This window comes from Cyrtonyx montezumae, unplaced genomic scaffold (assembly GCF_038088225.1).
Source record: "Cyrtonyx montezumae isolate F1298 unplaced genomic scaffold, pur_monq_1.0 scaffold_63, whole genome shotgun sequence".
Taxonomy (NCBI): Eukaryota; Metazoa; Chordata; class Aves; order Galliformes; family Odontophoridae; genus Cyrtonyx; species Cyrtonyx montezumae.
The window spans coordinates 528055-545448 of record NW_027072071.1 but is presented as its reverse complement, the minus strand read 5'-3'; the positions used below and the strand labels follow the sequence as shown (position 1 = coordinate 545448).

At 59.0% G+C, this 17394-nt stretch overlaps 1 protein-coding gene across 2 annotated transcripts; it reads right to left on the bottom strand.

Annotated features, from left to right (window-relative positions):
- Nucleotides 1–156: 156 nt before the first annotated feature.
- POU6F1 (POU class 6 homeobox 1) lies at nucleotides 157–16325 on the bottom strand. Of its 2 annotated transcripts, none has more exons than XM_065750097.1 (12): nucleotides 16243–16325; nucleotides 10154–10233; nucleotides 6144–6253; nucleotides 5632–5830; nucleotides 5067–5179; nucleotides 4436–4661; nucleotides 3741–3952; nucleotides 3384–3512; nucleotides 2493–2696; nucleotides 1935–2073; nucleotides 1648–1822; nucleotides 157–716 (listed from the first exon to the last, which is right to left on the bottom strand). In XM_065750097.1, the coding sequence occupies exons 3-12, from the start codon at nucleotides 6195–6197 to the stop codon at nucleotides 371–373; spliced, it is 1797 nt and encodes a 598-aa protein (XP_065606169.1). In that variant the 5' UTR covers nucleotides 6198–6253; nucleotides 10154–10233; nucleotides 16243–16325; the 3' UTR covers nucleotides 157–370. The 2 variants fall into 2 exon arrangements, with proteins under 2 accessions (XP_065606169.1, XP_065606171.1); XM_065750099.1 differs by lacking the exon at nucleotides 16243–16325 and adding an exon at nucleotides 14548–14657.
- Nucleotides 16326–17394: the final 1069 nt, after the last annotated feature.

Below are 17394 nucleotides of genomic sequence, written 5' to 3'. Positions count from 1 at the left end.
GCCAAAAAAAAACCAACCATTGCTCCGGGGTGGGACAGCGGACACGGGATGGAGACCTCCCCCCCCTCTGCAGGGGGACACGGGGTGCACCACGCACGGAACGGGGCGACGAGGCACACGCGTGACACGGGGTGCGAACACGGCTGGGGGGGCGGGGGGGATGGGGGCACATGGTGGGGCTGAGGTGGAGGGGGGGGGCTCACAGAACGGTGGGGAGGAGACCCCACACCCCCACGGAGCCAGGTGAGGGCTGGGGGGGAGGGGCGGGTGGGTCACAAAGTGCTGATCCATGGCTGCGGTGGGGGAGGGGTTGGAAGGGCGGGGGGGGGGGGGGGGGGGGGGAGAGGGGTTCGGGGATGGACCCCCGTCCTTAGGGGATCTGAAAGACGTTGAGCTTGCTCGTGTTCTTGAGCGTCTGCCGGCGGTTGCAGAACCAAACGCGGACCACCTCGCGGTCGTAGTTGAGCTCCTTGGCGATCTCGGTGATCTCCTGACCCGTGGGCAGAGCGTTCTTCTCGAAGTAGGCGTTGAGCGCCTCGATGGCCTGCGGCGTGAACGACGTGCGGCGCTTGCGTTTCTTGGAGGGTTCCCCTCCCACGAACTCCATCAGGTTCTGCTGACCCTCCTGGTTGCGCAGCTCCGCCTCGCTCAGCCACTTCTCCAGCACTGGCTTCAGTTTCTGGGCGCTCTTGGGGGTGATGTCGAGCTTCTCGAACCTGTGGGGACGCCACAGAGTGAACGGATTCCTCGGAGCGTTGTCCACCCAAACCCAAAGTCTGAGATGCTACTTGAGCTCTGGCAGCTTGAGGCCGTGACCGTGGCCTCGGGAGCCCTGTCCATGTCCTTCCAAACCAACCAATCTATGGTTCTGGTTCTGTGACCTTTCAGGACTTCCAACCCAACCATCACATGGTTCTGTGACCTTTCAGGACCCCTCCAACCCAACCATCCCATGGCTCTACAACCTGTCAGGACCCTCCCAACCCAACCATCCCATGGCTCTATGACCTTTCAGGACCCTCCCAACCCAACTATCCCTTAGCTCTGTGACCTTTCAGGACCCCTCCAACCCAGCCATTTCATAGCTGTACAACCTGCCAGGATCCTCTCAACCCAACCATCCCATAGCTCCGTGACCTTTCAGGACCCCTCCAACCCAACCATCCCATGGCTCTACAACCTTTCAGGACCCTCCCAACCCAACAATCCCTGACTCTGCAACCTTTCAGGACCCCTCCAACCCAACCATTTCATAGCTGTACAACCTGTCAGGACCCTCCCAACTCAAACATCCCATGGCTCTGTGACCTTTCAGGACCCCTCCAACCCAACCATCCCATACCTCCACGACCTTTCAGGACCCCTCCAACCCCAACCATCCCATAGCTCTACGACCTTTCAGGACCCTCCCAACCCAATTATCTCATGGCTCTATTACCTCTTAGGACCCCTCCAACCCAACCATCCCTGACTCTATGATCTTTCAGGATCCTCTCAACCCAACCATCCCATAGCTCCACGACCTTCCAGGACCCTCCCAACCCGACCACCTCATGGCTCCACAACCTGTCAGGACCCTCCCAACCCAACCATCCCCCCATCCTTCGCTCCCATGCTGCTGGGGGCTGCCCCATCTCCGTGCCCCACCTGCAGATGGCAGACTGGCTGTACGCCGGACCCTCGGTGGCCGTCAGCGCCTGCCCCACCTGCGTCTGTGTCAGCCCCAGGGACAGGCGCCGGATCTTGAAGTTCTTGGCAAACTCCCGGATCTCCTCCAGGTTGATGCCGTCCTCCTCGGCGCTGCTGTTGGGCGCCGCGGGCTCTGCGGGTGAACAAACGGCATGAGAGGCAACGGACCCCTCTGCTCCTCCCCACCCCAAAGGGGAACCCCCCATCCCACAACCCCAGCACCACAAAGGGGCGAGGCGACTCACTGGACACCAGTTGGCTGACGGTGGGGGTCTCCGTGCAGGTGATGGGAACGGGGGTCGGGGTCACCTTGGGTGCCGGGGCTGGGCTGGCGATGACCACGGCCGGCTGGGACAGCGCTGGGGCCGGCTGGATGGGCTGCACCTGGGGGACAGCACGGGGGAGTTACCCTGATGGTACCAGATGGGGACAGCAGTGTCCCCAAGCCAGCCCCACAGAGTCCCTATGGGGTGGCTGTCACCCTGCTGCTACCAGGGACACGTGGGGACAGCAGCGCCTCCAACCCAGCCCCACAGCAACACTATGGGGTGGCTGTCACCCTGCAGGTTCCAGAGACATGTAGGGACAGCTGTGTCCCCAAGCCAGCCCCACAGCATCCCCATGGGGTGACTGACACCCTGCAGGATCCAGGGACATGCAGGGGCAGCAGTGTCCCCAAGCCAGCCCCACAGCAACCCTATGGAGTGACTGACACCCTGCCTATCCCTACAGGACAGCTCTGTGGGGCCAGGCCATGCCATGCCCCATAGATGCTCACCCTGCTCCCGGTGCCCAATGCTCACCTCACTTTTGGTGGGGGTCTCGGGGGGGCCACTCTTCTTGCCCGCAGTGGCCTGGATGGTTCCGCTGGCCAACGTGGCAATAACTTGCCCCTGGGCGTTGAGCAGCAGCTGTGGGGTGACCGCCTGCACCTGCAGGCTGGGGGTGGGCGCTGGGCTGGCTGCGATGCCGGGGGGGTTCACCACCCAGGGGAGGGTCCCAATCACCTGGGCAATGAGGACAGTGTGAGCTGTGGGCAGTCACCCCAAAACAGCCGTCCCCACTGTGCAGTGAGGGGGGGGGTCCTCATGGGGGTCTGCGCTATGTGGGTGGGGATCCCTGTTGAGCTCTGTGCTGGGGGGGGGGGGTTCCTCATGTATAGGGGTCAGAGTCCTCATAGGGCTCTGTGCATTGAGGGGGGGTCCTCATGGGGGTCTGTGCTATGTGGGTGGGGATCCCTGTTGAGTTCTGTGCTGAGGGGAGAGGGGGGGTCTTCGTGAGGCTCTGTGCCATGTGGGGGGTCCTCATGTGCCATGCAGGGGGTCCTTATGGGGCTCTGTGCCATGGGTGGGGGTCCCATGGGGTTCTGTGCAGTATAAGGGTCAGAGTCCTCATAGGGCTCTGTAGAGTGTGGGGGGTCCTCATGGGGCTCTGTGCCATGGGTGGGGGTCCCATGGAGTTCTGTGCCATGTGGGGGTCCTCATAGGGCTCTGTGCAGAGTATGGGGGGGTCCTCATGGTGCTCTGTGCCACCTGGGTGGGGGGGGGGGGTGGTCCTCACACCGCCCTGTATTCCCCACGAGGGCTTCACCCCACGCGGTACCCACGGGCAGCACATACACGGAGCGCGCCCCCCCACATGTGGGGGTGGTTTTGGGTGGGGGGTGGGGGGGGGGGGGATGGTCGCAGCGGTACCTGTCCCTGCGCGTTGGTCAGGAGCTGCCCCGCGATGCCCTGCACGCTGGGGATGGCGTTGGCGATCACGGGGGCGGCCGCCAGAGAGCCGAGGAGCTGCGTCTGCCCCCCCAGGGAGGCGGCACCGATCTGCGGAGAAGCGAGACGAGGCGTCACCCCTTCCTCCCACCGCCAACGTGGGTGTCCCCCCTCCCCCACCCCGCACCCCGTGCTCCGGTCTGCCCGGGGTCGGTCCGGTTTGACATCCCACGGAGATGGGGATCGCGACGGGGGATCCCGGAGGGGCACAGAGCCCACGGCACAAGGGAGGTGCTGGAGAGGGGTGGCATACGGGGTGGGGGGTGGGGGGGTCCTTACTATGCCCGGGTTAAAGGCGAATCCCGCGGGCTGCACCGCGATCTGGGGCTGCGTCTCCAGCGGTTTCGCTGCGGGAGCGGCGTTGGGTTGCGGCAGGATGGGGGGGGGCTGGCCGGGAGCCGCGGGGTACGCGCTCTGCGGCTGCGGGGGGGGCCGGGGTTGGGCGGGGGGCAGAGGGGCCGGGATGGCCGTGTTGAGGACGGCGGCGGCGGCTGCGAGGAGAGAAGATGGAAAGAGTGAGCAAGAGGGGCAGGAGGGGACGCAGAGCCGCCTGAGGGTTTGGCTCTGCCCGTCCCATCCCACGGGGCACGAGGATGCTGGGGGCCAGCCGGCAGCCCAGCCCCCTCCCCACTCCCCCCCCCCCCCCCAGCCCCCTCCCATCTCAGGGATGGATCCCTCCTCCCGGCTCTGCCCACAAAGCGCTGACCCCGTTGGGGGAGGGGTCCCATCCCCGCGCCTGACCCCGAACCGGTCCTCGTCTCACCCCACCGCCATCCTCCGTCCTGCCCGCCCCTCTCCCACGCTCCCGGCACCTTTCGGACGCGGGGGGGTCGCGACAAACCCTGCTTCTTCCAGCGCCCGCCATTAACCACCGGTGCAGACCCCTCCGGGAGAGGACGGCCGCGGTCCGGCGCAAGCCGGGGAGGAGCAGGCGTGCAATTAAGGATGCTGCAAAGCAGAAGAGCACCGGTTACCTTGCAGATTGGCTATAGGCGGTTTGAAAATTCCCCCTGTAGGAGAAGCAGCCGTCAGTCCGGGAAGGGCAGCGACCGTTGCTGTAGGAAATGTCCACACAGCCAGCCCCTGCTGACCTGCCACTTGACCTGCAATACTGATGGGGATAAGAAGAGGTTGAGTAACTGTCCCTGCCGGAACCATTACTCCTGTCACAACTGTTGCTAAGTTTTCCTGAGTCAAGACCTGCAAAAGCAAACAAGATTTAAAAAAGAAACGAAAATCAACGCCACTGCACACAGCATCAGCGAGGCAAGAGCGAGCGCGGCCGGTGCTCCCTCCCATCTCACAGCTGGGATCCCAGCTCTGCCGATCCCCCCCCCCCCCCCCCCCCAGTTACCCCTCCCCACCGAAGCGGGGTGATGCCCCCCCCCCCCATCCCACCCCACGCGTCGCTCTCTGGCAGCACCTCGAGGGGAGGGCGCAGAGTGGGGGATGCTGAGGTGGTCCGGGGAGCAGCTCCCGCACCCCGTGCCACCGCTGCGCTGCGCCCCGGTGCCCCCGACGTCTGTGTGCATCCCCCCCTCCCCCCTTTCCTCCCCATATCCAGCAAGCTGCCCACCCTGAGCTCCCCCCCCCCCCCGTAGTTACCTGCGGGGCTGTTTGCACGGCCAGTGGGGCCAGGGGCTGCGGCTGCTGGCTGCTGGTGGGGCTCAGGGTGCCCACGGTGGCGGGGGGGGCTCCGGTTGAAGGCTTGGCTTTGCCTGGGGTGGGGGGAGGAGTGGGGTTCAGCACTCAGAGCAGAGAAAGGGGTGCGGGTGTTGTGTTAAAAAGCAGAGGGGTTGGCAGAGATAACCCCTGGTGTTCCTACATGTTCTGATAGCTGGGGGGGGGGGGGGGGGGGGGGCGGGGTCGGCGTTGTCACTCTTGAGTCCAATAGATGAACTCTGACCACCCCAAATTCCCCCATAATGCGGAGCAGCTCCATCCCACTGCGCTCAGTGACCCCGGCTGTGCTCAGTGAGAGCAACAGCACACGGGGTGATGGGTGACACTGTGCTGGGGGGCTCAGGTTGGACATCAGGAAATATTTCTCCTCCCCATGGGCTGCCCGGGGGGGGGGGGGGGGCACAGCCCCCTGCTGTCCGGGATGCCCCGCTGGAGGAGGACAGATTGATGGCTCCTGATGGCTCTTCGTGCCCTGCCAGGTGCCCACCTGCTGCCTCTGTGCCACGCGGCGTTTCGGCGCTGGGCCGCCCGTCCTCGGTGCCCGCATCGCTGCCGTGTGCCGGGGACCCCCGGGGACCCTCCCCCGGTGGCACCGCCGCTGCTCGGTGCTCCTCCTCCGGCGGTGGCACGGCGTCCACACCGACCTCCAGCACGCGGATCGTCTCGTGGCCGGACATGACGATGACCTGAGGGGACCCCACGTGATGTCAGCTCTGGGCGGGGGGTGACTCCGTGACACAGCGCAGCCCCCTCCCCCCCCCCTCAACTTATCATCCCCATGGGGAGATGTGTGGGGGGCTCGAAGCCCCCTGGACACAGCGTGGCCTGTCGTTCTGCTTTCTTAATGAGCAGCTGAGGGGCTCTGCACTCATCAACCACAGCCCTGGGGGTGATGTCTTCACTTCCACCACAACTCCCACAGAACTTTGTTTCTCCGGATGATGGAGCAACCAATTGTGGGGTTATCCCCCCCCCCAACCCCCCCCAGGGCACCCATACCTGCTCGTTGACCGTCAGCGGGGCATCCTGGCTCCGTACGGCTGCAGTGTCCATCGTGCAGTCCCCGGGAGGTGGCGGAGGGTGGGGGTCTGGCTCAGACCTTCCTCATGCTGCAGGGAAGGGACACGGCCCCTGTCACCCCCCGCCCGCCTGGAGCATCTCTCCTTGTCTGACTTTCCCCCAAGCACTGCAGGCGCAGTGAGGAACTCCCAGCAGGAAAGGTTCACGCTCGTGTTGGTGGGGGGCTCACATTCCTGGGGGTCTCACAATCTTGCTGGGGTCTCCTACACCAGTTGGGGGGGCTCATATTCCTGTTGGGGGTATCACACCCCTGCTGGGGAGCTCACACACCCATTGGGGGCTCACATCTTATTGGGGGCTCACGTTCCTGTTGGGGTATCACACTCTTATGGGGGGTGGGGTCACATACCTGCTGGGGTCTCACACACCCATTAGGGGCTCACACACTCACTGGGGGGTCTCACATTCCTGTTGGGGTCTCACACTCTTGCTGAGGGGCTCACACACCCATTGGGGGTCTCACACTCCTACTGGGGTCTCAACACACTCACTGGGGGTCCCACATTCCTGTTGGGGTCTCACACCTCAGTTGGGGGGGCTCACACACTCACTGGGGTTCTCACACACCCATGGGGTCTCTCACTCCTTCTGGGGTCTCACACACAAGTTAGCGGTCTCACACACCCAATGGGGGTCCCATATTCATTTTGGGGCCTCACATTCCTTCTGGGGGTCCCACACACCAATTGGTGGTTTCACACACCCATTCGGGGTCCCACATTCCTTTTGGGGTCTCACACTCCTACTGGGGTCTCAACACACTCATTAAGGGTCTCTCACTCCTGCTGGGGCCTCACACACCAGTTGGGGAGCTCACACGCTCCCTTGGGGTCTCACACACCCATGGGGTCTCTCACTCCTTCTGGGGGTCCCACACACCAATTGGTGGTTTCATACACCCATTCGGGGTCCCACATTCCTTTTGGGGTCTCACACTCTTGCTGGGGGGCTCACACACTCATTGAGGGTCTCACATTCCTTTTGTGACCTCACACCCCCACTGGGGGGTCTCACACACCCATGGGGTCTGACACTGCTGTTGGGGTCACGCTTGTTTAATATCTTCTTTAATATCTTTATGGATGATCTAGATGAGGGGATTGAGTGCACCCTCAGTAAGTTTGCAGATGACACCAAGTTGGGAGGATGTGTCAAACTGCCTGAGGGTAGGGAGGCCCTGCAGAGGGATTTGGATAGGCTGAACAGCTGGGCTGAGCTCAATGGGGTGAGGTTCAATAAGACCAAGTGCCGGGTCCTGCACTTTGGCCACAATAACCCCATGCAATGCTATAGGGGCAGAATGGCTTGAAGGATGGAGAGAGGAAAAGGACCTGGGGGTGTTGGTTGATGCTCGGCTCAACATGAGCCGGCAGTGTGCCCAGGTGGCCAAGAAGGCCAACGGCATCCTGGCCTGTATTAGAAATAGTGCAGCCAGCAGGAGCAGGGAGGTGAGCATCCCCCTGTACTCAGCTCTGGTACGGCCGCACCTCGAGTGCTGTGTTCAGTTTTGGGCCCCTCACTACAAGAAGGACATTGAGGCCCTGGAGCGTGTTCAGAGAAGGGCAACAAAACTGGGGAGGGGTCTGGAGCACAATGAGGAGCGGCTGAGGGAGCTGGGATGGTTTAGTCTGGAGAAGAGGAGGCTCAGAGGAGACCTTATTGCACTCTCCCACTTCCTGAAGGGGGGTTGTGGTGAGGAGGGGGTGGGCCTCTGCTCCCTGATAAATAATGACAGGACGAGAGGGAATGGCCACAAGTTGCGCCGGGGAAGATTTAGGTTAGACCTGAGGAAACATTTTGTCTCTGAAAGAGTGGTCAGGCACTGGGATGGCCTGCCTAGGGAGGTGGGTGAGGCACCGTCCCTAGCGCTGTTCAAGATGAGGTGCTAAGGGATTGGATTTAGTAGTTGGGTAGGGATAGTGATAGGAGGATGGTTGGACTAGATGATCTTGTAGGTCCTTTCCAACCTTATGAACTTATGAACTCCCCCTCCCCCCTTCTCCATTCATCCTTTGGTCAGCACTGTCCCCTCGCTGCCTCCCAGAAGTGAGCTGCCTCCTTAGGGGTGGATGAAGATGTGAGGAGGGACACTTGGGGACATGTTTCACCCAGCAGATGGGTGACATTCACCATCACACCGTGCATGTCACCGCGCCCTGGTGGGTGCCACTGCTGCCCCGTGATGGGACACAGAGAACAGCTGGAAGTGCTGTTTGAGGTGCGCACCACATGGGAACACGTGGATGGGAACATCGTGATGGGCACACCATGATGAGAAGATCCAGATGGGAACACCAATATGGGAACAAAAGGATGGGAAAATCCATTTGGGAACATTCTGATGGGAACACCACAACGAGAACGACCATATGACACCATCCCTATGGGAACACGTGTATGGGAACACCCAAATGGGAACAGATGGATGGAAAAATCCATATGGGAACGCTGTGATGGGAACACCATGATGGGAAGATCCATATGGGAACACATGGATTAAACATCGAAGTGGGAACATGTGGATGGGAACTCCTGGATGGGAAGATCCATATGGGAACACCCAAATGAGAACAAGTGGATGGAAAAATCCATATGGGAACGCTGTGATGGGAACACCGTGATAGGAGAATCCATATGGGAACATTCTGATGGGAACTCCATGATGGGAAGATCCATATGGGAATGCCTGGATGGAAACATCCATATGAGGACACCATGATGGAAGATCCGTATGGGAACACATGGATAGGAACATTGAGGTGGGAACATCTGGATGGAAACACCTGGATGGGAACATCCATATGGGAATACCATGATGGGAACATCCATATGGGAATACCACGATGGGAATGCCTGGATGAGAAGATCCATATGGGAACACCCCAGTGGGATTACCTTGATGGGAACGCCTGGATGGGAACATCCATATGGGAACCCAAATAGGAACACATGGATGGGAGCCCAAATGGGAACATCCAGATGGGAACCCTTGGATGGGAACACCCTCACCCCAAAATCCACCTGGGAATGGGGTGAGCCCCAGGGCTGCATGGTCCCGTGGCTGCATTCCAGTCCCACAGTGATGCACAGCAGCCACTGTGCACTGTGAAACCCGGCCTGAGCCGGAGCAGGCTCACACCTCAGGATGCCTGCATGCACTTCCATTAACAATTTATTCCCCTGCAATGAAGAGTGGAGTGAGGGATGAGAGGGCAGCCAAGCAGGGAGCTGGAGTCATTAAAAGTTAATGAGCTCTCCAGCAGGCAGAGCCCAGCCAACGGGGAGGAGAGAGGAGCAAGGAGACCTGCACTGACTGCATGGGGTGGGGGGAAATGGGGGTGGGGAGGGTGGGAAGAGAGGAAACTGCAGCGGTGGGCTGGGCTGGAAGGGTCCTTAAAGATCACAGAACCATGGGATGGTTGGGCTGGAAGGGTCCTTAAAGATCACAGAACCATGGGATGGTTGGGCTGGAAGGGTCCTTAAAGATCACAGAACCATGGGATGGTTGGGTTGGAAAGGTCCTTCAAGATCACAGAGCCATGCGATGGTTGGGTTGGAATGATCCTTAAACATAGGACCATGGGATGGTTGAGTTAGAAGGGTCCTTAAAGATTATAGAACCACGGGATGGTTGGGTTGGATGGGTCCTAAAAGATCACAGAACCATGGGATGGTTGGGTTGGATGGGTCCTTGAAGCTCATAGAACCGTAGGATGGTTGGGTTGGAATGATACTTAAACATAGAACCATGGGATGGTTGAGTTAGAAGGGTCCTTAAAGATTATAGAACCATTAGATGGTTGGGTCCTAAAAGATCACAGAACCACGGGATGGTTGGGTTGGAAGGGTCCTTAAAGCCCACCCAGTCTGACCCCCCCAACCCCAGGCACGCCGCAGGGTGCTCTGAGGGGCACCCACTGCTCACTCACAGTTTGTTCTGACAGCCACAGAGCAGTGCTGGATCGAGGACGTCCCAGTCCTTCAGTAGCAATTGGGGTTACACCGTCAGCTGTGGGGAGAGAGAAAGCAGAGCTGAGGCTGTGGGGCTGAGAAACATCCCCATCCCCATCCCCATCCCCATCCCCATCCCCATCCCCATCCCCATCCCCATCCCCATCCCCATCCCCATCCCCATCCCCATCCCCATCCCATCCCCATCCCCATCCCCATCCCCGTCCCCGTCCCCGTCCCCGTCCCCGTCCCCATCCCCACAGATCACAGCAGCCAACACATTCAGTTCAGCAAAACGCATCGATCCAATTCCCCATGGGGGAAAGAAATGCAGAGCAATTAGCACCGGGCAATTAAGAGGACATCGGTCCCATCAGCTCAGCACCATTTGATGTCACAATTCGGATCTGGGAGCTCCTCCGGATGTGCAGCGCTGCATTTGGGCTCCTTTTATTTTTATTTTTTATTTCCAATTCATGGGACAACTAATCGATGCAGATGGTGGTGCGCAGTGCGCGGTGAGAAGAGCCATTCGGCAACAGATGGCGGCCAGAACCGAAATGCACAAAATAATAACATTAAAAAAAGAGTCTGGGGGTGGGGGGGGGGGGAATGGGGAAGGAAAGAAGACCACCGGAGCTGCTCCGAGTGATTACAGCTCCGTGTTAATTACAGCGCTGATGAATCATACATGGATCCCACGTGGGCAGAACTCTCCGTTGGTGAGGGATCCGATGGGGTTAATTGGGGCTGGGTCATATGGGGATGATGGGGACATGGGGTGCTAATTAATGGCCATCGTTATCCCAGCTTCATTCCTTTGCGTTTCCCATCCCAGGGAATGCACGCTCCCACATCTCCCAGTTTGTAGAGTCTCCCATGTTGGAAGGGACACACTGGGATCAATGAGGTCAATGAACAAAGGAAGGGACCCATTGGGATCAGTGAGGTCATCAAATACAGGAAGGGATGGATTGGGATCAATGAGGTCACTGAATATGGGAAGAGACCCATTGGGATCAGTGAGGTCACTGAATATGGGAAGGGACCCACTGGGATCAGTGAGGTCACTGAATATGGGGACCCATTGGGATCAGTGAGGTCACCGAATATGGGGATCCATTGGGATCAGTGAGGTCACTGAATATGGGGACCCATTGGGATCAGTGAGGTCACTGAATATGGGGATCCATTGGGATCAATGAGGTCACTGAATATGGGGATCCATTGGGATCAATGAGATCACCAAATATGGGGACCCATTGGGATCAGTGAGGTCACCGAATATGGGAAGGGATCCATTGGGATCAGTGAGGTCACTGAATATGGGAAGGGACCCATTGGGATCAGTGAGGTCACTGAATATGGGGACCCATTGGGATCAGTGAGGTCACTGAATATGGGAAGGGACCCATTGGGATCAGTGAGGTCACTGAATATGGGGACCCATTGGGATCAATGAGGTCACTGAATATGGGGATCCATTGGGATCAATGAGGTCACTGAATATGGGGATCCATTAGGATCAGTGAGGTCACCGAATATAGGAAGGGACCCATTGGGATCAGTGAGGTCACTGAATATCGGAAGGGATCCATTGGGATCAGTGAGGTCACCGAATATGGGAAGGGACCCATTGGGATCAGTGAGGTCACTGAATATGGGGACCCATTGGGATCTATGAGGTCACCGAATATGGGAAGGGACCCATTGGGATCAGTGAGGTCATTGAATATGGGGACCCATTGGGATCTATGAGGTCACCGAATATGGGAAGAGACCCATTGGGATCAGTGAGGTCACTGAATATGGGGACCCATTGGGATCAATGAGGTCACTGAATATGGGGACCCATTGGGATCAATGAGGTCACCGAATATGGGATGGGACCCATTGGGATCAGTGAGGTCACTGAATATGGGGACCCATTGGGATCAATGAGGTCACCGAATATGGGGATCCATTGGGATCAATGAGGTCACTGAATATGGGGACCCATTGGGATCAGTGAGGTCACCGAATATGGGAAGGGACCCATTGGGATCAGTGAGGTCACTGAATATGGGGACCCATTGGGATCAATGAGGTCACTGAATATGGGGACCCATTGGGATCAATGAGGTCACTGAATATGGGGACCCATTGGGATCAGTGAGGTCACCGAATATGGGAAGGGACCCATTGGGATCAGTGAGGTCACTGAATATGGGGACCCATTGGGATCAATGAGGTCACTGAATATGGGGATCCATTGGGATCAATGAGGTCACTGAATATGGGAAGGGACCCATTGGGATCAATGAGGTCACCGAATATGGGGATCCATTGGGATCAATGAGGTCACTGAATATGGGGACCCATTGGGATCAGTGAGGTCACCGAATATGGGAAGGGACCCATTGGGATCAGTGAGGTCACTGAATATGGGGACCCATTGGGATCAATGAGGTCACCGAATATGGGGATCCATTGGGATCAATGAGGTCACTGAATATGGGGACCCATTGGGATCAATGAGGTCACCGAATATGGGAAGGGACCCATTGGGATCAGTGAGGTCACTGAATATGGGGACCCATTGGGATCAATGAGGTCACTGAATATGGGGACCCATTGGGATCAGTGAGGTCACCGAATATGGGGACCCATTGGGATCAGTGAGGTCACTGAATATGGGGATCCATTGGGATCAATGAGGTCACTGAATATGGGGACCCATTGGGATCAGTGAGGTCACTGAATATGGGAAGGGACCCACTGGGATCAGTGAGGTCACTGAATATGGGGACCCATTGGGATCAGTGAGGTCACCGAATATGGGGACCCATTGGGATCAGTGAGGTCACCGAATATGGGGATCCATTGGGATCAATGAGGTCACTGAATATGGGGACCCACTGGGATCAATGAGGTCACTGAATATGGGGACCCATTGGGATCAGTGAGGTCACCGAATATAGGAAGGGGACCCATTGGGATCAGTGAGGTCACCGAATATGGGAAGGGACCCATTGGGATCAGTGAGGTCACCGAATATGGGGACCCATTGGGATCAATGAGGTCACTGAATATGGGGATCCATTGGGATCAATGAGGTCACTGAATATGGGAAGGGACCCATTGGGATCAATGAGGTCACCGAATATGGGGGATCCATTGGGATCAATGAGGTCACTGAATATGGGGACCCATTGGGATCAGTGAGGTCACCGAATATGGGAAGGGACCCATTGGGATCAGTGAGGTCACTGAATATGGGGACCCATTGGGATCAATGAGGTCACCGAATATGGGGATCCATTGGGATCAATGAGGTCACTGAATATGGGGACCCATTGGGATCAATGAGGTCACCGAATATGGGAAGGGACCCATTGGGATCAGTGAGGTCACTGAATATGGGGACCCATTGGGATCAATGAGGTCACTGAATATGGGGACCCATTGGGATCAGTGAGGTCACCGAATATGGGGACCCATTGGGATCAGTGAGGTCACTGAATATGGGGATCCATTGGGATCAATGAGGTCACTGAATATGGGGACCCATTGGGATCAGTGAGGTCACTGAATATGGGAAGGGACCCACTGGGATCAGTGAGGTCACTGAATATGGGGACCCATTGGGATCAGTGAGGTCACCGAATATGGGGACCCATTGGGATCAGTGAGGTCACCGAATATGGGGATCCATTGGGATCAATGAGGTCACTGAATATGGGGACCCATTGGGATTAGTGAGGTCACCGAATATAGGAAGGGACCCATTGGGATCAGTGAGGTCACCGAATATGGGAAGGGACCCATTGGGATCAGTGAGGTCATTGAATATGGGGACCCATTGGGATCAGTGAGGTCACCGAATATGGGATGGGACCCATTGGGATCAGTGAGGTCACCGAATATAGGAAGGGACCCATTGGGATCAGTGAGGTCACTGAATATGGGAAGGGACCCATTGGGATCAGTGAGGTCATTGAATATGGGGACCCATTGGGATCAGTGAGGTCACCGAATATGGGATGGGACCCATTGGGATCAGTGAGGACATTGAATCCGGGAAGGGCCCCACTGCACACTTCTCCCAGTGCTCCCAGCACACCCAACTGGCAGCGATCCCACAGTGGGGAAACTGAGGCACGGGACACAGCCCCTCGCCACGACGCTCCCTGTGGGCTCCTCCCCACTTTACACTGGGGGGAGGGCAGGGGGGCAGCCCCCATTGCTCCCCATTGCTCCCCCTGGGAACCCCCCCCCAGGAAGGTGTGAGACCCCTGAGGAGGGAGGGGGGTCGTCCCCTTCGGAGCTCCACCAAAACCATTTTGAGGAAGGGGGGGGAGCTGCCCCGTGGGGCTTTAGCTCTGTTATTCACCAAATCCTCTTTGCACCGTGGAATGCAGACGCTTTGCTCTCCCGGCCGTGCCCGGTTTTACCATTTCCATCCCCCAAAAAACCACACTGGAGCGTGTGTGTGTGTGTGTGTGGGGGGGGGGGGGGGGGGGGCAGAACCCCCACCCCGACCCCAGCCCAGACCCGCGGGGGCCGCAGCGTCCCTTCCTCCTACACTACAGCCCCCCACCCCGTGCTGAGCTGCAGCCCCTCCCCACCAATTCCCTCGCACGGGATAAGGACACCCCCCCACCCCTCCCCTCCAAGGTAACACCGGAGGAGATCAGACGTCCCCAGATCCCCTCCCCCCCCTTCCCCCTTTTCCAGTGTGGGGACACAGCACCCCCTTCCGAAGCACTTCTGTTTTCCACCCCCCCATGGACCCCCCTTTCCCCTATCCACACCACAAATTCTGCTGACCACTGACCACCCCCCATCCCTAGGTGCCTCTTCCCCCCCCCCCCCAAATCCCATCTACCACCTAAACCTCAGTGCCCCCGCCTTGCTCCGCCCATAACCCCCCACTCTGCAAACCTCAAAACCCCTAAGTGATGCCCCCCAATAAACCCCCTCATTCTGTGCCCCCCTAAATCTCAGCGTCCTCAAATCGTGCACCCCCCATCTCAACGCCCCCAATCACCCCATTCACCCCCCCTGCTCTGTGCCCCCCCAAACCTCAGAGCCCCTAGGTCATGCCCCCCCATAAAGCCCCTCATCCTGCATCCCAACTAAACCCCGATGCCCCCAATGTGCTCACCCCATAACTCCCCACCACCCTATGCCCCCAATCCCAATACCCCTATGTTGTGCCCTTCTTGCCCCCCCATTCTATGTCCCCCTAAATCTGTGTCCCCAAATCGTGCCCCCCCACATCTCTATGCCTATCTCACTGACCCCATTAGACCCCTACCCTGTACCCCCCAGTCCTGTGCCTCCCAAAATCCCAATGCCCCTAAGCCGTGCCCCCCCATAGACCCCCTCAACCTGTGTCCCCTAAAACTCACTGCCCCCACACTGTTTCCCCCATATCTCAATGCCCTCAACTCACCCCATAACCCCCCTGTACCTCACAAACCCCAATGCCACAAAGTTGGATCACCACTGACCCCATCATCCGTGTCCCCTAAACATTCAGTGCCCCCACACTGTGCCCCCCATATCTCAATGCCCACAACTCACCCCATAACCCCCCCAAATCTGAGAGCTCAGTGCCCCCATAACCCCCGCACCCCATGCCCCCCAACATCCAACTCCCTAAATCGTGCCTTTCCAAAGACCCCCCCACCCAGCACCCCCACAAACCCCAGTGCCCCCAACTGACCTACCCCAGATCCCCCCAACTCCTGTGCCCCCCCCAAACCTCCGTGCCCCACATCTCAACACCCCCAACTCGCCGACCCCACAACCCTCTACGTACCCCTTAAATCCCAACACCCCCAACTCTCCCCCCCCACCGCGAGCCCCTAAACCCCCCAAGTCCTTCCTCCCCCCTCACATCCTCCCCGAATCCCCCCCCAACCGCAACCCTCACCCCCATCCCCCCCCACCCCAATCCCCGCACCGCTCTCTTTATCATAAATATATAAATTATGCTAATTACCGCATTGCATATTCACCGCGCCGGGCCCCGCCGCCCCCCGCCCGGCCCCCGCGCGGCCCCGCAGCGCCCCGCACTCACCGCACCGCTCCGCACCGCTCCGCACCGCTCCGCACCGCTCCGCGGTCACCGCTGCACCGCGCGGCGGCGGCGGCGGCACAAAGGGGCGGGGGGGGGGGGGGGGAGGGAACGGGGGGGGAGTGAAGGGGGGGGGGGGGCGGCCTCGGCGCCGTGCGGGGCTGTGGGGTGCGGGGGGTGGTAAAACGGGGGTCGGTGGGGCGGGTGGATTTCGGGGGTATTTTGGGGCGAACTGATGGGATTCGTGTTGGGGTTTTTTTGTTGGTTTTTTTTGTTGGTTTGTTTTCTCGGAGCGGGGATTTTTTTTTTTTTTTCTTTCTTTCTTTTTTTTTTTTCTTTTGCTGCTGCGTCATGAACATAATTTATGCGCGCGGCCTTTGCCGCAGCCGCGGGGCTGCACCGCGCAGAGCGGCCGCCGGGGGCGCGCGGAGATTCCCCCCCCCCTTCCTCCTATATCCCCCCCCCAGCACGCCCGGATCCGGAGTGAGAGACCCCAAAGCGGAGCTGAGCCCCTCCCCCCTCCCTCAGCCTCCCCCAGCTCCGAGATCCTCGTTGTCAAAGCTCCTTTACAGAGCCTCGACCCCCCCAAACCGGAGCCCCTCTTCCCGAGACCCCCCAAAACTGAGAGCTCCCCGTAACCACAGCCCCCTCCCCCCCCCCCCCTCAAACCCGAGGCCCCCAAAGTTAGAACTTTTCAAGTCCCGAGATCCCCATCCATGAGTTCCCCAAATTGGAGATAGCCCCCGCCCAAGATCCCCCAAAGTGAGAGCTTGCCAAACCAGAGCCCCCACCCCAAGCTCGGGGACCCCCTAGGACTGACCCCCTCCCCCCCCACAGAGTCTTGAGACCCGCAAAGCAGAGCGTCCCCAGCCTCCAGACTCCTAAAGTCTGAGCCTCCCCCAGCTCGATGCCCCCAAAGCAGAGCCCCACCCGAGACCCCCAAAGTCAGAGCTCCCCACAACTAGAGCCCCCTTCCCACACCCTAAGAACCCCCAGCAAACCCCCCCCAGCCCTAAGACCCCCCCCCCCCAGCTGAGGTCTCCTTAAAACCAGAATCCCCAGCTCTGAACCTCCCCAAATCCAAAGCTCCCCAACATTGACCCCCCCAAACCCCACTCCCCCACAAAACCCACAGCCCTCCAAACCCGTGCCTGC